This window comes from Manacus vitellinus, unplaced genomic scaffold (assembly GCF_001715985.3).
Source record: "Manacus vitellinus isolate BGI_N305 unplaced genomic scaffold, ASM171598v3 scaffold_2_pilon, whole genome shotgun sequence".
NCBI lineage: Eukaryota > Metazoa > Chordata > Aves > Passeriformes > Pipridae > Manacus > Manacus vitellinus.
In genome coordinates, this window is record NW_021940208.1 from 33,997,345 (window position 1) to 34,023,028 (window position 25,684).

Below are 25,684 nucleotides of genomic sequence, written 5' to 3' on the forward strand. Positions count from 1 at the left end.
ACTGAAATAGATACAATGGTCACTTGAGGCTGGGTATGTTCATTTTTTTCATCCTTTTCTTGGACTTGTTCTGAATAGTTTTATATTTCATTGTTTGAAGTATCTTCCAGCAGAACAGCCTTTCTTTCCAAAGCCACAGAACATGTTGTATGAACATTTTGTATTGCATTCAACGTGAATCCATAATATGATAGAAATTCCTCATAAAATGAACTCTTTTAATCAAAAAATGGTCTTGAGCACAAGGAAACCACATCTGAAAGGAAATTAAAGCATTTCTTAGCATCTGTCACAGAGTTTTTATCACATCCAAGTAAAGATAAGCCCATTTTTGCTGGCCACTGTATCAGCATTATATTTCAGCTTTTTCAAGAACCCTACCACCAACTACCCTGTATGCATGGAAGGAGAGTCTCACCTCTGCCAAGACACTTTTGATTGGGTCAAGGAGAGAGCCATCAAGTAGCTAGTTACAGCTTCCTCTCCTCAAGCAGTAGCTGTTCTTGCTGCAGCCCTGCCATAAGCGTAGAGGAACTTAGGAGCCTCTAATTTCTATCCTCTTGTGTCTGTTCACAAAGGTCCATATGTCAGCTAGTCAGGAGCAAATACCTGGGATATCTTGACACACCAGACTTCTCCTTTGACAAAAGGTTTCTGGCATGCTGGGTCTCTGACTGCAAACTTCTGGAAGTCTCACTCAAAGAAATCTGGAGCTGTTGCCTGAAAGAGGAAGGTGTTCCAAAATGTGGAAAGCTGTCATTTAAAGCTATTGAAATGCCTTTTTATACACAAGGATGCCTTATAAAGTGACTGGAAGTAAATAGTCATTTCACTTTCCCATGTAACAAAGTGAACAGTTCATTGAAAACAGATGCTTCCAAAGTATTGGAGTTGACCAGTTATTTACTTTAGAATAATATTAATTAGAAGACATTATAATCCTTTCATCTCCTAGACAGCTTCTGCTTATGGTAATCACATTCCAAGGTGACAGTATCTATGCATCCATTACTCTCCAAATTGGTGCTTACATGTCTAGGATAATCAACACAGTGCATAAAGCACTCTTTGGTGCTGGCAGCTATTATTTTTTTACTGCATGTTCAGTGTTGTATCTAAAAACCTTTTTGTTCCTTTGAAAAGCCTCAGTTTTGGTAGTCAACTGTAACATATGATGATATAATGAACGGAGTAATACAAGTGTGATTTAATACCCAGCCACATTTCCTTCACATACCTACAACAGAATTCATTACCGCTATGCTAGATGAGATTGAGAGGATGCCAAATGTAACCAGTATGTTTTGATGTAAAGCTTTAATTTTCTTTTCTTAAGCCTTGCAAGATAGGTTTTCCTAAGTTACAGTTTTTCTGTATTTATTGATTCAAATATATAAACTCAGATGAATCAGCTCAAGCCACCTAAGAAAACATTTTGACTAGCTCCCTTGAATAAAATTATGAGTGCCCTCATGCTACTCTCCTCTGTGATAAGTATTCCCAGAGTAAAACATAGTGTTTATTGCCTATTTAAGTCTCTCTGACTGATGCTGTAGTTGGGTAGATGGATATTTACAGCAACTGATGGGATAGTGTAAATTACACCAAAGCATTTAATTTCAGGATAAGAGGACTGCTAAGATAAAGTTATCAGTTTCATTGCCAGTATTCAAAAAAATGAGTACATCATATAATTTGTAAAGGGCTATGCTTTTTGTCTCTGTGTATCAACATGTGAGGTCTTACTAAATTATCCAGTACATCCACTGAAAATGCTTTATTCTCCATAAAAATGTCATAATAAATAATGCATTGTCCGACAGTTTTTGAAAGTACAAGATAACAAATTTTAAGCAACACATTTGTTTTGATGGAGGGTTATGGATAGAAATCATGGTGCTTTAGGAAAAAATGGTTCTTTTTATGGTTTTGGAAGATAATTTATTATGTACTGATGTGTAAAGTTAGGTGCAGTGCCAACTTCTATGCAGAACCTGCTTGCTTTATCTTAAATATTTGTTAAACCTGAGCATTGGACCTAGTGCTGTTTCTTTCCAATTCTGCTAGAAATTACATGCAAGTTCATATTACTGATAATGTGTCTCAGCTTTGACATGAAGAACAAGTAGAGAAACATGTTGCTATGAAGTCTGAAAAATAATTAAAGGTACATTATTTGTCTCAATATTTACTGGTGTAACGATCACTGTGTCAGGTCTACTTTGTTCAGTAGTAAATAAGATTATATATCTCCTCTGCCTCCAGTTCTGCAAAAGCTAACATCTTCTTACATATTTGCATTATAAAATGGTTTTGATTGATATTTTACCAGATTCACAGACCAAATGTCCATTTATATAGGAGGATTAACACCCCTCTGTCCCTGAGAAATGGACTCAATTCTTCACTGTAGTTACAATTTAAAAACTCTCTGCAAGGCCTCCTACCCCCTTCCTACTGCTGCTCTGAAATTCAGCATAATGACTGCAAAGATTGGGTCGTACATTTTAAAATAGGAAGAGTTCACATTTACATATGACCTTTCAGGGAAGGATTTAAAATACTTTTCCTGAAATTAATAATATGTAACTTTTCTTTTTGTGGTCAGAAACAAGGCATTCACCTTTGACCAAGGTCCAACAGCTCATTAAACATTCAAGTAGCCTGATGTATATGTCTATTTGCTCTCTCTTGGTGCTTTTGTAAGATCTACAGATCATGTCTTTTGTTTTAATGTGAAAACAGTGATCAGTCAGCTTTTTTCTGATTTAGATTCTGATTATTTGGTTCTGATATTAGATTTGCATTAGAATTCCTTTGGGTAAGGATCAATTGTTATCTTGTATGCCCTGGGTGACATCGCAAAAGCATCATATATTTGCCTTGATACTCTAGTTTATATGCTGCTCCATTTGTTTTTTTCTCTTCTTAATTTTCCACTGATGTGCCATGTAAATTTCTTTCCACCAATGAGCCAATAATAGGTATTATTTAATCACATTAAGTGATGGTTGGCTTTGTTACATGTCAAAAGGTTGTGTTTGCATTTCAACTGGGGACAGAAATTCATCAGGGTCACAAAATAATAGAGGACTGCAGAGTATCAACGTCATGATTTACAGCAAGCTCAGTGTTGCTATATTTGCTCTTACCATTTTCCATTCCTTAGAACAATAACCATTTATTTATTCTACATAGAACAGAAGAACAAATACTTCAATTTTGCATGTTTTGGCTTGTTTGACCTTAAGATACAGTTTTTCTTCTTCTTTTTCCTTTTTTTTTTTCATATTATCACTGTTCCTGGTTTTAGTATACCTTGTCTTTTTGCTTCTCTTTTTTATTTTCCTTTTCACATGGAAGTTTCTTTGCTCTCTAGATTTTTTATTGATATTTCTAGATTTCTTTTCAGCATCCTCTACTGTAGTTAGTGAAATCAGTAGGGTTTTGTTGCTAGAGCCCTCTTATCCTCATTATTTTCTTTCTGGCTTCTTACAGTTAATATATTTCACAGATAATTTCCAAATTTATTTCTCAGGCCTTCATCTTTCTCACTTTTTTTCCACCAAGTATTTCTAGTCTCTTACATAATGTTTTGTCAAAACTAAAATAACAACCATCACTCTCTGCTTACAACCATGACACCTTTTGAATTGTATCCACACATGCAGGAAGCAGTTGGGCCCAAAAAAGGCAGAGTCAATTAAACTGAAATAACATAGTTGTGCCTTTGATTTCCATTTTTACAAATAGGAGGTTTTTTGATCTTTTATGAATGTTTTAACAAACAAGTTTTGTGTCTTGATCCAGGACATCACAGACAAAGTCCTTTATTCTCTCCTTTCTCCTCAGCATCATTTCTTTTAGAAAATGTGACATTAGATACATCTAGCCAGACTACAGCTGTAAGACAGCCTCTCCCCTTCCCCAACCATCAATGAGGAGAAAATGAGAAACTTAAAAGAGCAACTCATCTGACCTGTTTGGGATATCTGCTTTCCTACTACTCTAGAAATTCTCATTTTTCTTTGCTGACTGTAAAACTAGGTGACAGAGAGCACAGACATGGCTATCCACATCTGATTTGTTAAACTTCATCCTTGCTCTCTTGCTGTGTCTTATGCTATACTTATTCAGTTTCCTGTACTTCCATGTTTTTCTCAGTAGGGTTCCTTAGTTTTCTCCTATCTCCCCCTCTTCTGTAACTTCCTTGGAATCTACCACTACTTACTCTCACCTAAAATGTCTGCAGTTTGATGCTTTTGATTGTCTACCAAAACCCCCATTTCTTCTGAGTTCCAAATATGTTCTTTATTTTACTTTATTCCCCCAGCACACCCAGTGTTCTTTTCCCTAATCTGAGCATCTACTCAGATGCTCAGGTTTAGGTTCAGCACCTAATCTTTGTTTGTACCAACAGTTGTTCCTAGTTATTTAATAGGTGCAGGTTTGCAGATATGACGGTTATAAAGTGCCATGAGAATCTGCGGTACTGTGCTGTATAACATTATTCAAAGAAAAACATTATAGGAATCATGCTGAGAAATTTTCAGCTCTCTCTTCTCAATAAACATGGAAAAAATTTTCTTCTGCTTTTTCTTTGTGTTTTATCTCTTAGCTGTTGTCTCTGTTAACTAAATTCTGTTTTCTTCTGCCTGTTTTTCATCACTGATCTTGAATCAATCAGAACTGAACTGAAGGGCAATAGTGGATGAGGCAAAAGAGCATGTCTCTTGAAGCTCTAATTCCAAATGCAGTAAGACTTGATTTTACAGCATGATCATTAGGGAGAGGATAGTCTAATAAAGAGAGTACCAATCTATGACTCCAGCAGGTCTAGATTTAACTCTTTGCTCTGTAGAGAACAAATATTACTGGTGAATGAAATGTGAGGCTGAATAATTCTTAACTCTTTAATCGACTGTTCTCCTATTTTGCAGTTCCCATCTACAAATCCACAGACCTATCAGCTGCTATGGCTGCTTGTATATGAGTAAAGGAAATTGTGCCGAGGATTGCTGTTGGGCACTGGGACAGTTGCACAGGCACTACCTGTCACTTAGAGAAACCCTGGTGTGGTGGAGTACTGTGCAAACTATCAGTGTCCACAACAATGTCCAGTTCCCATTACAATTTGAATCATAGAATCACAGATGCATAGAATAGGATGGGTTGGAAGGGACCTTTAAAGGTCATGTGGTCCAGTGCCTCTGTAATAAGCAGGGACATCTTCAATGAGATCAGTTTGCTCAGAGCCCCATCCAACCTGACCTTGAATGTGTCAGGGCATCTATCACCTTGCTGGGCAACCTGTGTGTTTCATCACCCTCATCATAAAAAATTTCTTTCTTACATCTGGTCTGAATCTACCCTTTTTCCGTATAAAACCATAAGCCCATGTCCTATTGCTACAGGCCCAATTAAAAAGTCTGTGTCCATCTTTCCTGTAAGCTCTCTTGAAGTACTGGAAGGCTGCAATAAGGTCTCCCCAAAGATGCCTTTTCTCAGGCTGAACAACCCCCACTCTCTCAGCATTTCCTCAGAAGAGAGTTGCTTCAACTTTCTGATCATTTTCATCTGGACCTGCTCCAACAGGCCCATGTCTTTCCTTTACTGAGGATGCCAAAGCTGGATGCAGGTGTGTAGTAGAGGATGTCCCTCTACTCTCACCAGAGTACCAGACCACCTCCCTGGACCTGTTGACAGCACTTCTGGTAGCCCAGAACACAGTTGGCTTTCTGAGCTGTGAGCACATGATGCTGGTTCACGTCCAGCTTTTCATCCACCAGTACTCCATCTCCTCACAGTCCCTTCATTCCCCAGCCTGTATTGGTACTGGACTTCCCCAATCCTGGTACAGGACTTTGCACTTAGTCTTGTTAAACCTCATGTGATTTCCTTGGCCCACTTCTTGAGCTTGTTCACATCCCTCTGAATGGCATGCTGTCTCCTTTTGGCACATCAACTGCACCACTCAGCTTAGTATCATCTTCAGATTTACTGAGGGTGCCCTCAATCCCTTTGTCTATGTCATTGATAAAGATATTAAACAGTACTGGTCCCAACACAAATCCCTGAGGGATGCTACTTGTCACTGATCTCCAATTGGACATGGAGCTGCTGTCCAGTTCTCTGCAGATGCAACCATTCAGCCAATTCTTTATCCACCAAAAAGTTCACTCACCAAATCCATCTCTCTTCAGTTTAGAAAGAAGGATGTTGCAGGGGACAGCGTCAAAGGACAAAAGATGACATCTGTAGCCCTTCCTTTCTCCACTGATCTAGGCACTCCATTGTAGAAGGCCACTAGATTAGTTAATCAGGACTTGCCCTTGGTGAAACTGTGATGGTTGTCTTGAATCACCTTCCTGTCCTACAGGTACTTTAGCAGAGCTTCTAGGAGGATCTGTTCCATGACCTTCCTTGGTACAGAGATGAGGCTGACAGGTTTGTTGTTCCCAGGGTCTTCCTTTCTCCCCTTTTTAAAAATGGGTGCAATATTTCCCTCTTTCCAGTCACCAGGGACTTCACCTGACTGCCATTACTTTTAAAATATCATGGAGAGTGACTTGGAAACTATATCAGCCAGGTTCTTTAGGACTCTGGGATGCATCTCATCAGGTCCCATAGACTTATGTATGTTCAAGTTCCTCAGGTGGTCTTGAACCACTCTGAGAGTGGTCACCTTCTTTGGAGGATGAGTGTGGTGTTGAAATGCTGTGGTGCCTGTGTTGTCTCATCTTGCCCCAGTGACACAGAGTCCCTTTCCTTACTGCTGCGAGCATGCACAGCAGCTTTGAAGGATGCAACTGTGTGGCCGAGAGTAGGTAAATACAGACTACACCATAGTCCCTCTTTGAAAGGGGCTTTATATTATATTATCCCTTCTTTTTAGAGTGCTTCATAGCATAAATTCTGTCCTCTGATATGTTCCATAAAACAGATTATTGAGATGAAATAAATAATAACGAGTCTGCAATAGTAGTTAAGCCTCAGTTCAAAGTAATATCTTTCATGTTCAAGAAATTTTTGGTAGAGCTGGAACAGGAAAGAGTCACAGTTCCAGGGATCAGACTCTTTGATAATGAGGCACACAAGCAGTTTGCCATGGTTCATTAATAAGCAGCTTTTTCATCACTGGTCTAGTATTAGTGATTAAGTGATATACTTATTCCTTGATTGAATGCTTTCTTCCTACTTGCCAAATTTTTTGTGAGTTTCTATCCATAATTGTCAGCTCTGCACTGTTCTTCAAAGAAATCATTTACCTGATATTACAACTGGAAGTTTCTATAATTCTAAAAATGCAGGTGTTCAAAACTGTTCCTTTTGTTCTGTCAGAATTTTTAGACTTGGTTTTGTTACTGTAAAAATTTATTGTGATATCTGCAAATTAACTGAACAGCTTATAAAGAAACTGGCATATTTGTTTATGCATAAAAATAGAGGAGTGATTTCTTCCCTTCTGCTTGTTTTCAGTATAGTGGGTTAGTTCCACGGGAGAGCTGGGACATGTGGCATCCAACCCTGGTGGCTGAGGCCCTGTTTGCAATCGCAAACATCTTTAGCTCCCTGCGCTTGATCTCGTTATTCACTGCAAATTCTCACCTGGGACCTCTGCAGATATCTCTAGGAAGAATGTTGCTGGACATTTTGAAGTTTCTCTTCATATACTGCCTTGTGCTGCTAGCTTTTGCAAATGGATTGAACCAGCTGTACTTTTACTATGAGACAAATGAACCTGGCAACTGCAAAGGAATACGATGTGAAAAGCAGAATAATGCATTTTCAACGTAAGTGTCTGATCTATTTCTATCCTCCCCTTCTGCCTCAAATATTTTAATCACTTTGATGTGGTTTACAGGAAAGAGGCTCCCTTTTTCTATTGGTATTACACTGGTGTCCTGACAACCACATTTAATATTACCCTAATTAAAAAAAAAAATAAAAAATTTAACACTACATCACTCTGTAATAACTTCATCCCATACCACAGTAAAGTCCATACAATTCAAGATATCTCAAAAGATAAAAGGTAAAATAAAGGTAAGAGGAAGATATATGAGAGTAGAAGGTACATATTTAGAATTAAAGTCACCAGATCAGAGGTTACTTATCCAGGCAGCTGTAACTCTGCATTTCTTCTGTGTCTACACGTGAGCATTAAATAAGTCTGCTGTCTAACATGAAGATTTCTTGTAAATGTGATAAACTGAGGCAGGAAAGGAACATGCAGTCCAACCTTCTACTGACCCTACACACAATCAAATTTCTATTCTAATTTTTGTTATAAATAATTTATTTTTCTTTCACTTTAAATCAATTTTACTTCATTCTGGTTTTTAGTTCATCTATAGTACCAAAATACTACCAAATTAACACTTATTCTCTATCCTGTCTTTCAGGTTCCAGCCTGAATCAAACTCCTGCTATAAATGTCTGTTCCCTACTTACTTCTGTGTATCTAGGCTGTTTTTAAAATAAAATTATTACCAATAGCTTGCTTCTCAAGGTAGATAATTTTATAAAAATAGCAGGCTTTATGTCGTATTAATCAACTATGTTTTCTCAGGCACAGCATATTTATCTTGCATATTAATAACATCTATGCAGGTCTAAATTTTATGTGATCTGAACAGAAAAGCACAGGGAAATTTTTCAGAGCTCAACTTTGAGGGAAGCAATATTATTAATTTGGGAAATAGCAGGGCCTATTAGTAGTAGTGTCAGAAGATCGTGCCAAGGCAAACTGTGACGAGCTTTTTCAGCAATTGTGGGGAGGGTAGAATAGTGGTTGTTCAATTTGTGCTCAGACAAGTGTAAACCATACAAGAGGCTCCAGAGCTGTACTTTACCACTCAGATACACCATGTTACAGGAGCAGAGATTCAGGACCTGCCCTCTCAGGTTCTCTCTCTAGGATAGAGCTGTACTGGTTTGCATGGAAACATTTCACAGATGATACCATATGGTGGGAAGGAGACCAAAGGGTTACATTTTGTCCATCTCTGGACAGTACATCCCAGAGTGTGGGATGCAGGGTGATATGAGTCCCTTGAGTCCCTGCAGTTCAGCAGCCTCCCTGCTCTAAGTGCAGTAGGGTTAGCACTGGTGGTCCACTGTGGGTAACCTGCTTCTGGTAAAGGAGCAGGAGAGAGACCACAAGGAAGATTCACTCCAGTTAATCTCAAGATACGGGCCTAGATATGCAGAAAATTTTGCTCCAAACTTTTGAGAAGCAAAGAGCATCGCTAGGGCCATGCTTATAACACTATAGTGTAGCTGAATATTGCACAAAAGTGAAAATTTTTCAACCTATCTAGGATTATTTTCCAAAGAGGATTATTTTCAAAAGTTCATCATTGTTACTAGCTTCCTAGCCATTGTCCTAAACTTCCCTAAGGGAATATCATATACTTTAATTATAAAAGAACGTTTCTTTTGAGAACAGCATGCTTGTCTTTTTTCTGTCTCTCTTCTTTGCAAAACAAAACATATGCTAATGATACTAATGTCTTTCTAATTATCCTTTCTCCTTTTATCTTACTGACTCTCAACACAAACCAATATTGCATAAACTGACTAGGTATGAGGATACCAGACTTCTTCAACAACATGGTGAAACACAAACATTGAGTAACTTGGATCCTTATTTTACCCCCTTCAGCCAAGGCAAAGGGTCAAAATGCTTTAAAGGAAGATGTCCATCATAAGATCTCTAAAACTATATTTGTCCCTCTGAAGTATGGACAAAATCAGTGTTTTGACGACAGGCTAATTTCTAGATTCTGTATTATTTATCTAGAGGTTCAGATATGAAACATTAAGCTGTTGTTTTGCTAGAAAGGTATTCCATCTATGTTGGCTATACTGTGTGGTAAGCATCATTCACCTCAGTCAAGTCAAGGACTTCTGTGTGTTTTGCAAAAAACTGAACAATCTGAAAACTAAATGTGTTTTATTATACAGCTATTCCTTTTGGGTTTTGTTTTTCAGATTATTTGAAACGCTACAGTCATTATTCTGGTCTATATTTGGACTCATCAATCTCTATGTGACCAATGTGAAAGCAAGGCATGAATTTACTGAATTTGTTGGGGCCACCATGTTTGGTACCTATAATGTAATATCTCTGGTTGTTCTACTCAACATGCTAATAGCCATGATGAATAATTCTTACCAACTTATTGCTGTAAGTTGTTCCTTATTAGATCATTTACAATATATGCCTTCTCTCTGTTCCTAGATCCTGTTTTTCTGGCAGTAAAACATTTTACAGACAGGACATTGGGACAAATTTTCTGATTTGTTCTAGTTCTTTTGGACTTTTTTGGAAGGATGCAGAAACCAGGCCCAAGCTGGACTGGGTAGAGAGGAATTTCCTCACAACACTGAATAGGAAAGAGGTGACCCTTATGAAGAAACCAGCTTGTGGGTTGGGAAGGGTGTGCTGATGCTTCTGGCAAATGATGGACTTCAGCCCTGCAAAAGCTGCACTGTACAAGACCTCTTCTGAAAAAGAGACTGCCCAAGATTGTTCTGTCTCTACTTTATATTTGTTAGCATTTGAAAGACTGTTATTTTTTATTTGTATCTGGCATGAATATACATGAATATACAGTTAAAAGAAATTGGATGCCCATGTGCCATGGACAATTTTGGACCCATTAGCAATTCATCAAAATGTCATGTCTTCTCGTTCAGCCATGTCCTGTTTTCTCCTTTAATGAAAACTATCTTTATCCTTGTCAGAGCTATTTGCTCATTTTTATTTCTCAACTGTCTACTAAGGAGACTATGGGAAATAAACACTGATTCATCATATGATAATTCAAATATAATCATGCCAAAAGCAAACAAATAAAAGAAAGCTTCAGTCTTAAGATTTTAAAATGTGCCTTTTTTTTCTAATTTGGAAATTACAAGTTTTTCAAAAAGAAATACTGACTACCTGTATTTTTATAACACTTGTTGGCAATGTCTTGTGTGCAATATCACAACACAGTACCATTTACCAGAACTTGGGCTGCAGGTAGTATACTTTTGCTACTACAACTTCTAAATTTCTGTGTTGATTACTGTATGGCTAGGGCTAGACCTGGCTACTGTGTTTGTTACCCAAATCCAGTATTAGTGATTTAAACTTTTATTCAGCTGCTAGGATTCAGAAATATTTCCATGGACTTTAGTTTTGATTTTTCCAAACTTTTCAGAATTATATAATACTATATAGAATCCAAAGGAAATAAAATTTCAAATAAAAGTTAAAGAAACCTCCCACAACCTATTCCCAATATAGAATTCTGAAGTAGAAGGAAAAAAAAATAGTTACCTTAGCAGTTTTAGTAGCCTTATGATTTGTTGGATAACTTATTTGTGAATTTCGGGTGCTGACAATTACTAAGAAAATACATGAAACTTACTGACTTGTTGAAGCTGCTGCAGAGCAGTGTAATTAGACTGATCTATGTGGAATAATGATGTGTTGCTTTTATAATAAAACATTTGTTCCAGAAATGTAGTATTTTTCTGCTCGTAATTACCCTTTCAGTTTTTCTGAGAGACTTTTAATAATTTAAATGCTCGTAACAGGGAAAGAAATGCTTGTAAGTGGATATATACTTTACATACCAAGCATCTCGTTGTAAAGCAGCTTAGCTTTGCTTTGCATTAAAGACCTTATGTCAAAGAAGATGGCAGTATTTTATCAAGACAATTCATTAGTATTTCAGGGTTATTCTAGTTTTAGTTTTTCAGATTTTTGTAGAGGTTTGTTTTACCTCTTTAATTACAGCAATATCTATGTTGATGTTGTGTTTCTGGTGTGCAGGATCATGCAGACATTGAGTGGAAGTTTGCTCGAACAAAGCTCTGGATGAGTTACTTTGAAGAAGGAGGAACTCTGCCCACTCCTTTTAATGTCATACCAAGCCCAAAGTCTCTGTGGTATCTAATCAAATGGTTATGGAGACACCTTTGCAAGAAAAAAATTAGAAGAAAGCCTGAAAGTTTTGGAACAATAGGGGTAAGTAATGGAATTTACTCTGCCTTTAGTCTTCCTCTTTGCTATTTAGATGAGCCTTTCTCAGCCTTATAGAGCATCCAAACAGTCAAATAATGTGCATATGAGTTAGAGAATAATTCTAGCAGAGAATGTTTACTTTTTACATTCATGTCAGTGTATTTTACTGAAGACAAATCATCATATCCCTGTGCAATGGCAATATGAACCATGACTGTGCCTTTTTAAGAGATAATTCAAGAAAGATTAAAAGTGATACAGAATACAAGAGATCAAATGTGTATACCTGTCTACCAGTCCCAGAATTTTTGGTTGATGATCTCCAGCTCCAAGTGCCCAATTACCCACTGTTCAGGTGTAATTGACGTATCATGAACCACAGGCTCACTATAAAGTATTCGTCATGGGATATTCTCTGTGTCTCTGTCTCCTTACATGTAATGAAATAGGTTTACCATAAAAACATTCTTACCAAAAGCTGTTCTCATTAAAGAAAATATTTTGAGAGGTAACAACATTTACCTGGACTCACTTACTTGAATTTACAAGTAGCATTATTTCAGAATCACATTGGTATACTATTCTAATAGTGCTGGTTAGCAAGGAAATTTCTAGAGAAAAAAATAGAGGGGAAAAGATGCACAAGGAGACTGAGAATAGTCCTGCACCTGGATTGAGCAGGTGCCTGTGTGATATCTCAGACGCATACTTTCTCTGGTAGCAGGAGGTAAAGCAGATTTGAATTTGTCCTTCCTAATTTCATCTAGTTGAGATAGCTCAGTCAGCAACACAGTTTTTCTACCTTGGCAGAGCAAATATCCAGGCAACATCCTAACCCACCAACAACTAAATCTCTCTAGTTATGTTTTCTGTATTTCCCAACAGCAAGTCAGTACCTCAGTAACTAGACTGCATTTAGGCAACTCCAGCATAAAGAAAACTGATTTGGGTGAGATGTGAATAGTGGCACTTTCCCTATATCATAGGGGTTTATAAATGAATATAAATTTTTTCAAGTCTGTTAGGAACTCAGATAGCCAAGCATTAAGTGAGAGTATAAGAGTCAAGTGTGGGTAAGGGGAAAAAGAAAAACTTCCATCCATTTCAAAAAAACCAGGGAATATGAAACAATTCTTTGATGGACCATTAGTATATCAACGTTTTCTTTGTATTTCTTCACTGTTTCTTGATAAGTAAGTAATAAGGATAGGTTTTTCCCACCTATTCTCATGTCATATCCTGGAATTCAGTTTAATTTGGAGCTATACTTGGAGGAGCAAGTTTACATGGGTGTATAGATATATGATAAAGAGGAAGAGTGACATATAAAACTAATTCACAATTACTATTACTACTGATGAATGAATTTTGTCCTCTTTGTAGAAAGCTTCCAATCAGCCTTATTGCAATATACTGATCTCATTGGCCAGTATCTATGTTGTGAAAGCAAAATTGCTTCACTTAGCTGTCATACTTGTACATAGCAAAGAAACAGCTAGAAACAGAAGATTGTAAGCATGAGAATGACATTAAAACAAACCAGTAGTGGACTACAAGAAACACACACTGAATAAAACCCATTAAAATTAATATGAAAAAAGCAGTGAAAAGAGACAAACATTGATTCATATAGAAATTTTAAAAAGAACATGAACTAGCATAAGTGGGGAATAATTTTAAGGATAAACATCTCTGTGTGACATAGGAAGTAAAAGAAGTAAATGCAGAGGCTTACAGGAAGAAAAATTATGAGATTTTGTTAGAAAGAGAAAATCAAGAGAGAGAGTGATGTACTTGTGCGTGGGGGAGAGTGCGCAATGCTTCCAGGCATTTGTTAAACATTTGGCAGGGATGATTAGGTAGTGTAAACTGATAGAATGATATTAAACTTAGTGCCATGATGCCAGTGTATAGCAGAGGGTTGGAACAAAATATCCCTGTTTGACTGAGACACATCCAGAATACCCTTATACATCCCAGCTAAACCTTCAGAACAATATTTTTTTGTCAGACTTTCCATCCACGATAAGGATTTTTTTTTTTCCTTTTTCTTACTCTCTCAAACTGCAGATCTGTGGGTAAACTCATTCCTGGATCTGTGAAATAATAAAGAAAAATACAGGGTGCTCTCAGCCCTATGTTGAATGGCATGATGAGAAAGGGGATTCAGAAATATCACCTCCTGCTTCCTACAGCTACCTCCTGCTAGAATACATAAATACCACCTTCTAGAAATCCACATCTTAGATTTGGGAAAATTGGTGCAGCAAAGAGTCAAAGGGCAGGCAGTCTATTCACAGAGCTGCTTGAGAATTTTTTCAAATAGAATTTTCAGGTTTTTTAATGAAGAAAGATTATAAAATCTGTAACCTCCAAGCTTTTTCATTAATAAAATCCAGTTTCGAAGAAGCTTTTGTTGGAAAAGACTTTTCAGCTTCAGGATGGAATTACTGTTTGAAGAAAGAAGGAGCAGGTGCCATGTAAAGCAAATAGCTTGGGCTAAGGGAGACCCAGGTTCACTTCTATTCTCCAGTGGATATTTAATTATCTACCCCAAGCATAACAGCTCTGGCAGGAGAGATTTCCATCTCGAGATCTTTAAGAGCCTGCAGGAGTTAAGGTGCTGTCTTGAGAGAACACAAGAGAAGGAGCTGAACCTGGCTTCCTTATGATTTGAATGTGAACCACTAATTACTAAACTGTCTGAGAGACATTCTTAATTAATTTCTGTAAAGTTTTTTAAAAAATGGTTTGATGAAAGTGAATTCCCAAAGCATATGAAACAGTAGGGCCATATCCATCACTAATTTCCCCTGCAGAATAGGTACTTAGTTGGAAGTAGAGCTGAAACCCCTCTGAAGCAAAGAGCTCACCAGCAGAACCATCATGGCAACCAGACTTCCAGCTGTCTGGAAAAAGTGAGTGGCTGTGGCTTACCAGGCAGATTCAGTCCACCATATGGGCATCTCATAAAACTACAAAGTTCTTCAGCTGTCTTCTGAGCTTGACAGAAGCCCCATTAGGGCTATCTCAATTTGGAACATTTTGCAATTTCCAGGCCCAGTTGTGCACCCAAGCTCCAAAATGGAGTAAGATGTGGGTATGCACTCTGATTTCCACATTAGATAGATGCAAACCAGATGCAGTTAACTGGATGTTCCCCAAGAGGTGAAGTCATCAGAGAACAAATGGACGGACTGCGGTGTTCTCACAGTTTGTCCTGGGGGAATGCAGTGCTTTCTGATTTTGAAAAACTTATTTCCATCACCCACAGTTCAGCCTTGTTTTCCTAGATCTTTTTCAATTGTCCCAACAAGCTACATCACAAATTAAATTTAGAACCTCTATGCCCTTTGAACCAAAAGTAAATGAAGAGTTTTCTTTGCCTTTTGTTCAAGGATTCCAGGTGACAGCTCTCTGCCTCTGGCTCACTGGAATCTCCTCTGTAATAACTTTGGCCTCAGAGCTACAAGATAAGCTTTGTTGGGACCTACTCCTTTTCACTGAGTCCTGCATTATAAACTCCAATTCCTTCCCTACAACCAATACTGGAAAAAAACCTAACAAAACCACTATAAACTGATTTTCTTATATTAGCTGTATGGATATATAGATGCCATGTTGTCTGTAAGGAAGAACTCAGATGTCAAAACGTTTTGTCCTGAAATCTCTAAATGTTAACTTTCCTATCAGGAAGCGCTAATCCATGGTGACATACTATGGTGTTTTCCAGTAGAAAAAGCAATAGCATGCATCCAAAGGGTGAATCAGTCCTACAGGATGCAAAACAGGTAATAGAATGCAGCTGGCAAGCATCATGCATGATCTCTGCACAAGAAACCTTAGTACCAAAAAGCCAGGAATCACAAGCTAGGACTGAATCAAGGATGTATTGCATGTCTCAACAATCCACTGTAAAATCTTTATATGTGTAAACCTGAGAGTTCAGTATATGCAGACAGAACATGTAAAGAAAGGGTTCAAGATCAGAATAGTTTGCAGCACACATGCTAGTGAAAGGATTTATCTGGCTCATAGGAAGAAGAGAAATGTCAGTAAAAATAAGTATGATGTGGTTGCTTGGGAGGACCATCTACATTGCTGTTTATAACAAAACTATCATGGGAAAGAACAGGGTCTGTAGGCTTGTGAGGTGCCTCTGAAGAAAGCTTATTAATTTGCTTCTCCTTGGATGTCAGTTCTGTGATTCTTTCGTCCTTTGTTGCTCTAGGACATGTGAAGCAGTGGGTGGTAAAGTCAAGGGGAGGTTTTTCAAGGGAGAGTTTTTTTCTCCAAAGCAACACAGTGCACAGCCATGCTGATGGCAGCTTCTCTAGCCACAGTTATATCTGAAGGAAAGCCAGGATGCTTACATGTGATTTACTAGGATTTCAGTTCTGCTATGAATCAGACAGAACTCTTCTACCATTCAGAGTTCAGCATATTTTTATGTTCTGTCATTTTGACATATCCCAGGTATGCAGCATTCTCTTTAGCTATTATCACAGTTATCTCCTACACTTAAAACTCTGAAATAAAAGTGTGTGCTGCTCTTTATATATATATGTGTGTATATATATATATCTATAAAAATATCAGCTCTGTTAATTTTGTCAGGTCACCTTTGCAAAAGTCAGATTAGTAATATAACTCTATTGATTATGCTGATGTTTCCTGACTGTACAAGACTTTGGGTTTGTCAAGGCTACTCCTGTTGGCCATCTGAAATCCAATGCTATTTCAAAAAAGAATATATATAGGAAAAGAAACTCTAATCCCACTGGAATAAATTTTAGTGTTTTCCTCAAATTATATTCTCCTTTATACCTGATCAGTCACCTAAAAGTGTTTTACCTTTTTTTTAAGTATTTAAGAGGAGAAAATGGAAAGGATTGTCAGGTGTATCTTCAGTAAATATATTTTTTGTGCATCTGGTGTTTAGATAAACTGTTTCCTCTTTTCTAGTTGTCCAGATTTTATGCCATTTTCCAAGTATCCTGCATGATTTTATTATCATTTGTCAGAGAAAATCTCCTTTTCCCTTCTCCCATTCTTTGTTATCCCAGTGGAAAATGATGCAACTTCTAAGTGAATATAAGCATTTTCTATTTTCTCTGTAATGTATGTTATGGAAAGTTGAGCAAAGAAATACCTTCCACCTGGCATGGAAATTGGTAATCTGTAGTGTTTGTTGTATAGCCAAGGACCATCCCATGGAGAAGCCTCTTTGTCAACAGAGATAAATTCTAATCCTTTTTATGTGATGCTTCTGTTCAAGATGAGGAATATATCCCATGATTTCAGACAATAGTTTTTTGGACCTTTATTACTAACTAGTACTCAGTAATTATCAAACATTTTCTGGACCTTTATTACTAAGTAGTTTGAGGTCAAATGCAGACATTAGATTTGAATTTCTGCTTTATGAAACACTTCAAAGGAAGTAATTCAACATTATCAAATTTTTACTGCTAAAGAGATTTTTCTTCCAAACAATGCAAATTACTAGGAATGGCATGAATAGGAAGACAAAAATAAGTATCACTACTAGTGGAACTACTGTTAAAGCTTTCTAAAGGACATTAGTGCCCCCTTTTGGAAAGTGACAACAGTATCCCCTTCAATTTCATTATCTCATTCCACATTTGTCATTAGAAGAGTGTTTCTCCCTTGTTGCTATTTTTAGTCAAATTTAACTTTCATCCCTTTGTCGGCCATAGTTTTCAACTTCTTCAGGCAGATAGCACAATGATTACTCAAAACGAATTTTGAACCACAAATTAGACTATAACTGGGTAGAGGAAAGCAGGCTGAGAACTGAATGAGGACAATATGAGTGTTAGTGACATTTTATTTATAGTGAATAGCTTGATTTTCAGATGTGTTTGGGCAAAGATTCATTCTGCTTTCAAAAGAAATCAAAAGATGATTATGAACTGGAGACTGAATCCAAACATTTAAACAGGAGATAGAAAACTGATGGGGTAATAACTTTGATAAGTTGCTTGTATGCATAATTTCATGTGCAGGATGTGGCTTTATATGAAAACATAAAATGAAATCAATTTTCTTTCAGCTTCTCAGTGGTATGGAAAAATAAATCTTTTTAGATAGTCATCCTAAATTGCATTTGTTGGCATTGCACTGAGTGCAAAAGCCACAGCCTCTGTTTCAGGGAGTTTCCAAAGTGGTTGCAAAAAGAAGATAAGCAAGGTATTTCTTGTTATAGGTACAGAATTAAACCTATACATTTATTTCACATTTGGCTGTAATCCAAGCAGAGCAGACAGCAGCGGCAGAAAGTATTCTGCCAGACAAGAATCAGCATTTATTTTATTTATGAGTTATTAATTTTACCTGAAGTGTGTTTCAATTACACCTTGAGGTGTTTTTCCCTTTATCTGTGAGTCAGATTTGTTGAGAGCTCTCTTAGCCACCGACTCCCTTAGTGCTCTCTCAGCAGGAATGAAATATCTCCATCGTGTGGTCAACTGCAAAAAATGAGTTGGGTTTTTTTTTCTAAAAAACGGCTACAGCTGCGTGTTGGGAGGGTATCAGCCTTCCCATGGCTGCCTTGCCCCCTCTGGCCCCAGTGGTGGGCAGACTAACGCATTCCTCCCCCCTTTTAAACACAAGGAGTTTCCATCTTCTCTTTGGATGAGGTATAGATACAGAAGCGTGATCTGGAAAAATACTGAAGACAAGATGCTTGTGTATAAAGCCCTCCCCCGGTTGTTCAGACTGATTAGGAAATAATGATTTTCCCCCTATTATTTTTTGCCAAGCCCAACCACACAGCCACTGCATCCCTCAAATTAATTGCAAACAAGAAATCAACCTTGAAGTGTAAACTGACTCCAAGTACAGGGAAATTGGTAATCACTTCTTTCAAATAAAAGAAGATGACAAAATAACTTACTGTGTCTGCCTCATTATGCAACCGAGGTCAATTTTAACAAGTCTCTTGGATGTCCTTTTGCCCTGTTTTAAGCTGTTGTAAGTGTTCCGTTTTGTAGAAATACAGTCAGTGGTCAGACACATTCTTTTCTTGTCAGCAGCAGATATAAGAACCCAAGTTAAAGCTGTAAATCTTTCTTTCACCAGTCAGGGATAATTAAGGTAGAGGACAGGGATATGTGACTCAGTGTGCAAGTGAGGACAACAGTAATTACAGGAAAAAATAATTCAGGCCTTTTTTTCTCCCTCTGTCTTCTCCTGGACAGCCTCTAGATATGGCAGTATAATCTAATTCAACGCCTGCTTGAAATCTGTGCCATTATTTCATCCGACCACATTCCTTTTTGCTGCTCCTCTTCAGAGTTACTGTCCCATTTACCCTTCTTCCTTATCAACAGCTAGCTATGTTGAAAGCTGAATTTCTTTCTTCCATACACCTCTCTGTGACTAAGTGCTTTTGACAAAGAACTAAGCAGGAATTTTCTCTTTGATACAGTTTATAGTGCAGGTTTTGGTTAGCTTTATCTTAAATGAGACATTAGGAGCCACAGTAAGTGTCTTGCTAACATCATGGTTTTACTAACCCCACTGTGTTGATGATTTTCCATACAGAATTTCCCTTCCTACAACTCATGTCTATTGACTTCTGTTCTTTTGCTGCACACCTCCAAGAAAAATCTAACTTGATACAAGTCAAACTTTTCTCAATTCAGTAAAATATTCTTCAGCCTGTGCAAATGAGTGACATGATTCCATTGTTCCCTTTCTATCTCAGATCAGAGACCTTGGGATCAGAGACTCTGGCAAGCAGTGACCTGGGTGCCCACCACATCCATGACAATGCTGGAATAAAAGCATTTTGATGAAAATGTAGAAAATCCTCTTCCTGATAGCAGCATTCTCCTTTCTGTAAAGCAAATAATAGGCTTTGCTCCAACACTGTCATTTTTCAAGACTTTGAACCATTTCTCACAGCTTGGTAGATACCTTATAATGCACAGACCTACTGTTTTGCTGTGGCTAAGTATTTTGCTTCCAGACAGGGATTAATAGCTTTTTGGTTTTTCTGTTTTCAGAGACGTGCAGCTGACAATTTGAGAAGACATCATCAATACCAGGTACAAATCTGTGTTTACTTTTGGGCAATTCTTTTTTCTATGCCTCCAGAATGTTTTCATGAGGGGAAAAAGGAAAAAAAAAAATAAAGAAAGAATTTAATGGAAAAACAGAAAAGAAAAATAAAAGGAAACACAAAATGCATACTTATTTCACCTTAGCAAACAAGCTTAGTAATTTTGGTGTTCAAAAAAATCTTTTGAGAAGTATGGTTGTCTTCTTTTAGGAGCAAAAGGGTATTTTCTAGAGCAATAACGTGCTAACCAGTATTTTGTCCACTGTAACATGGAGTACCTTTAAAAAAAGCAAACACATAGCCCAACTCCCTGCCAGGATTCATCAGGAGCATATATGCAGCTCACTGATGTGCTCCAACCTGCTCTTCATCTCTCCAGTCCCCCATAAACAATTTCTTTTCCCTTAGTAACCCCTCTGCCTGGGGTTATTACAGGATCCCCTGTAATGAGTTCTTCTTAATCCTTCCTTCTTCAGCTTCTGCTTTTTTGAGATCATTGTAACACAATGAATAATTTTCAGCTTTATTTTGAATTTTGTTGTGTTAAAAGGGCGGCAAGTTAAACAACATGTAGGCTGTAAGTTTGGTAATAATTAATTTCATATGGGAAATAACTAGAAAAACTAGGACTTTTCCAACCTGAAAAAGAGACAACTGTGGAAAGTAAAACAGGGATCTGTACAATTATGGGGAAGGTGAACACAGAGCAGCTGTTTGCCATTTATCTGCAAACTGAATACCACACACGTACTGTGCTGCATTAGTAAGGCTGTAGGCAGCCCTTTGAAGAAAGTGATTATTCTTCTCCAGCCCACACTTGTAGGACTCTATCTGGAGCCATGTGTCCTGTTTGGGCCCCGCACTACAAGAGAGATGCTAACAGACTGGAAGGAATCCAGCAAAGGGCCTCCAAGATGGTTAGAGGACTGACAAAAAAAAATCTTGGATTTCAGCCTGGAGTTGGTTAAGGGGAATATAACTGCTGTCTTAAATAACATAGTGGGTGGTTAGAGAGAATGAGCCAGATTTTTCTTCAAAGTACACAGCAAAAGAACAGGAGTCAGTGGGCACAAATTGCAGGAAGGGAAATTCTGTAAGGTAAGGAGAAACATCCTCACAGTGAGGGGAGTAAAGAATTGGAAAAAATTGTTCAGGGAGGCTGCAGCTTCTTCACTCCTGGAGATATTCAGCATTTGACTGGACATGGCCCTGAGCTGCATCAGGCAGCCTCCAGGCATCTTTTCCAACCTAAGTAATTTCTAGGATTCTTAGAAGTAGAAGGCAACAGTGGTAACTATCAGAGTTCAGGTTAAAAATAAATAAAACCCAAATGGAATCTTAGTCCAGCTATACTGTAGAATTAATTGGCAGAGGATTTCTGCATACTGAAAGTTTACATGAGTTCAAAATGCAGAGGAAAACCTGTCACAGCCAGTTAAACCTAGAACTGTCATTTCTGATTCAGAAAGTCACTGAATCTCACAGCTCGGGAGGCTTGAGAGAGAATATCTGGAAATAGCGTTATACAGCCACACTAGACTTAATCTCCTCATGAGGCATCAGCAACTGCTCAATGTCAGTCTGCACATTACTGGCATGAGACATACCCTTGGTCAAACCCAATATAGCCCTTCTCACGTTAGTAAACATTAGTACTTTCCATGAAAAAGCGGAACCAATTTCTAAACAGATCTAACGCTTATACATTTTTTGTCATGTTCCTAAAACACAAAAAAGCCCAAGCAGAGCCAATGAATGTAAGTTTAGTAACTAATACCAAGAAACCTAACACAATGCTTTATATTTTTAGGAAGTTATGAAAAATCTAGTTAAGAGGTATGTTGCAGCAATGATAAGAGATGCCAAAACTGAAGAAGGATTGACAGAAGAAAATTTTAAGGTAGGCATTTATTTTTATGTTTATAGGTGTTTTTGTAAGATATTATAAGACTGTGAATCATATTTCTCATACTCAGTTGTTCAGGTGGCTCTAGTAACTTCCTAGAGCAAGTTCTTCTACCTTGAAAATAACAGGTGTTATCCAGATGGTGAAGTTTATTACTAATCCCTGCCATAAGCCTTTTTTTCTATTTTATTTTTTTTAATTACAAAAGGAAAAGTCAAATTAGCTTTCATGCTCTGATGTTTCATCTTTCTTCCTAATTTTTAGGAGTTAAAACAAGATATTTCCAGCTTTCGCTTTGAAGTCCTGGGTTTGTTGAAAGGAAGCAAGCTGTCTAATTTGCAGACTGCAAAGATGAACAAAGACACTGCCTCTCTGTCAGAAAATGAAGAAAATAGCGAGAGTGAAGGAAACAAGAAAGGAAAGAAAAAACCCTTCAGCCTTTTTGACATAACAACGATGATTCACCCACGATCAGCCAATATTGCCTCTGAAGGGCATAATGTAAGCAATGGCTCAGCAATGATGGTGTCAGAGTCCACTCAGGAGAAACAAAAGCGTGTGAATTTTGTAACAGACATAAAAAATTTTGGGTTGTTTCACAGACGATCAAAAACAAACTCTGTGGAGCAGAGTACAAATAAAATATACACTGTTTCTGAAGAGGTTTCCCGTCAACAGGCAGAAGAACAATGTGAGAAAACTGATGAACTGGAACAGGGAGAGTTGACCATGAACTGTGAATTAAATATCCAAAATCCTGACAAAAAATGTGTGTTAGCTGATTCACAAAATAACAGCAACTCTTTGGATTCACAGGAAGAGGGAAGTATTTGTATTTTAGAAACAGAGAAAATGGAGTTACAGAACTCAGAACCTGCCACACCGCAGGATCAGCTGGACAAGGCATTAGATATTAGCATTGACTCTGCTGGAAAACAGGAAACAATTATTCAGGGTGACTATGTGATAACAAGGTTGTGATGCTTACAGGAGGAAGCATTTACAAATATATATATTTTGCATAGTGCTTTTGGGGAGGGGGGAATGTTTTAAGAATTATATTAGCAAATGCAGAATTACACTTTATAGTACTCAACTGTGGCACTTGATCTTGTAACATAATAGTCAAAAGAAAGATAATATGAGGACCTTCTGTTTTGTAGCCTGCTTTAGCTTTCACGATTTGTTTTACATTTTTTAATAAATGGAAGCATCTTGTATTCTTGTACTGTTGCAATAACCCACAGAAACTTTTTAGCTATCTTTTTCAATTACAACAAATGCAATTTCTGTCATATGATAGTTGACTCCTATGATAAATATTTTTCTATGCAAATAAAAAGTAGCTTAAGAGACTTGTAAGCCTTTATTTAACTTTGTAGGTTCTTAAAATATTCTGGGCATCATAACAATCATACGTGGCTCCTGTCAGCATAATTCATGTCAAGCTATTAGAATCATTTATTTAAATTGCTAGAAATTTAATTTGTTTCAAAAGCTATACAGAATCAAAAGATAAATTATATTCTTTTATTTATTGAAGGAACATGAATACCTGTAAATTATGAAAGATTGGTCTATTTGATTATTTAATTACAGCTTCTCCCTCACAGCAACAGGAGTATCACTGTCCTGATACCATTGCTAGAAATGCATTTGCAGGGTTTGAAGACTGTGAAAAGTGTTTCTTGTAGGAAAAAAATATCTGTGGTTTGCTAAAAACTGATGATGGATTACTCCCCAGGAATCCATAATCACCACAGTTATTGCTTCTTCAATGATTAATTTTTCCTAACATGAACAACCTATGCACTTTAATATTCAGCTGCTTATTAGCTTTTGCCTTTACAATACACTTGCATTTGCTAAGAGAAAGATACTTCAGGACTAAGCAAGCATACAGTGATCCCCTGAGTACCTGGAAAATATGGCAATTTTTTGAGAAGTTTTAAAAGGCAAGCCTTAAGAGAGTTTCTTTGACAATTTCAGAATTTAGGGCAACCTGATTGGATGTTTTATAAAAAATACCTAAATGTATAAAGAAAACCTGATAGTATTTTTAACAACTGATGAGTGAGTTATTGTCTTAGTCAAAACCAGTATTTTTTAAATTAAACAGTCTGCTTCTTTTTAATTGTTGACTGGTGTCCTACATTATTAAAAATGTAATTTTTCAACTGGCCTGAGAATGACCACCCTCGAACTCTCATTCTTTTCCTCCCTGAATATACCAAATAACTTAACTTCCCTAGCCCTGCCATGATAGATTTTGTAGTTCATATTAGCCTGTATTAAGAAAACTCCGGATCCATAGTGTACATTTACATTTCAGATTAAATCTATCACATGTTACTTCCACCTCGTAGGAACTGATCCAAAGCCATATCGTTCTGGATCTAAACTGTCCTGATGCTGAACTGAATTTTGAAAATCCAGGCAAATCCCTCTCATCTCAATACTTTTAGGTGAGTTTTCCAGCTCTACTTTACACTTGTGCTACTCTCTCTGAGCTCACATATTGAAAGCTTTCTTCCTGCATATCTGTTTGTGTCATGGCAGATATAGTTGAACCACAGTGGAAAATATGAGCTGTAATTGGAAAATAGTTTGTATAGCTTTGCAGTAATGCATTCAAACCATATTTGATTCATTAATTTCCATCTTGGCCTCTTGACTGCTCTGTAGACCCCCTCCACGTCTCTCTCCTTGTCCACCTTTAGATTGTAAGCTCCTCGGGGCAGGGCCTGCAGCTTTTCTGTTTGGAAAGCACCTGAAATATTACAAGTATAAAAAGAAATAAATAATAAGAAGAATGGTGGAATACCTTCATATCATTTTTATTAGGTAAACTCTTAGAGAGTTCTCTCTTCTACTGTGTGCTAAAAATGCCATAAAGCAATGGTGTCACATGTTGTCACAAAGTTTTTTATATCCAAGTTAACAGTCATTCTCCACCACTGATTTCAGTTTCTCATTCTTCATCACAGTTTGTAACACTTTTAAGTCCTAAGCTTACTACCCTTTCACTAGCCAAGTTCAAAATAAACAGTGCTTACTCAAAAGGGCTTTCAATACATTCCAGCCACATGGTTTCTCTCCAGATAAAATGTGCTTGACCAGGGTATTTGTAATGCCAACATCATCATTATCAGAACAAGTTAACTCCCACAGGTCTGACCTCTGTGTATTCTTCTGCCATCATTAAAGCCTGTACCTCCTGTGCATGAAGTTCCCAACACCATACAGTTAACCTGAAACATCAGCCACACCATCACATGCCCACCCCACTGTGCTGGGCATCAGTCTAAGTCTTGGAGTAGATACAAGACAGAACAGTGAGTACATCACAGGTGGGCAGGTTACTTAGTCATAGGGACATGAGGTTGCATTGTGTAGCAATAGGTGGTCAGTCTTCTGCTGCTTTTTTTTTGTTTTTATAGCTGAATACTGAAATGTAGGTCTATTAGATAAAGCATACTCAAAATCAACATTTGCTCTATTTTTTGCTGTTTTTAAGCATCAGAACTTGACACCAGTAAGGACTGATGCCACTCCATTTAAATTTAATGGCAACTAAGTACCTCATTCTGTGAAATATATGAGCCCAAAATATATCCTACACTGAAATGGTACTTTTATTGCTTTGCAGGCAGCCAAAAAAAATCCC

General features: G+C 37.4%; 1 protein-coding gene across 1 annotated transcript in view; it reads left to right on the forward strand.

Moving 5' to 3' along the window:
* TRPC4 (transient receptor potential cation channel subfamily C member 4) overlaps nt 1–24,818 on the forward strand; it is an 85,067-nt gene extending 60,249 nt beyond the window's left edge. Inside the window, exons 6-11 of the mRNA XM_029960989.1 lie at nt 7,480–7,793; nt 9,997–10,192; nt 11,831–12,025; nt 20,056–20,097; nt 21,922–22,011; nt 22,282–24,818. Coding sequence (XP_029816849.1) covers nt 7,480–7,793; nt 9,997–10,192; nt 11,831–12,025; nt 20,056–20,097; nt 21,922–22,011; nt 22,282–22,998 — 1,554 coding nt within the window. The 3' untranslated portion in view covers nt 22,999–24,818. The remainder of the gene's footprint in view (nt 1–7,479; nt 7,794–9,996; nt 10,193–11,830; nt 12,026–20,055; nt 20,098–21,921; nt 22,012–22,281) is intronic.
* Nucleotides 24,819–25,684: the final 866 nt, after the last annotated feature.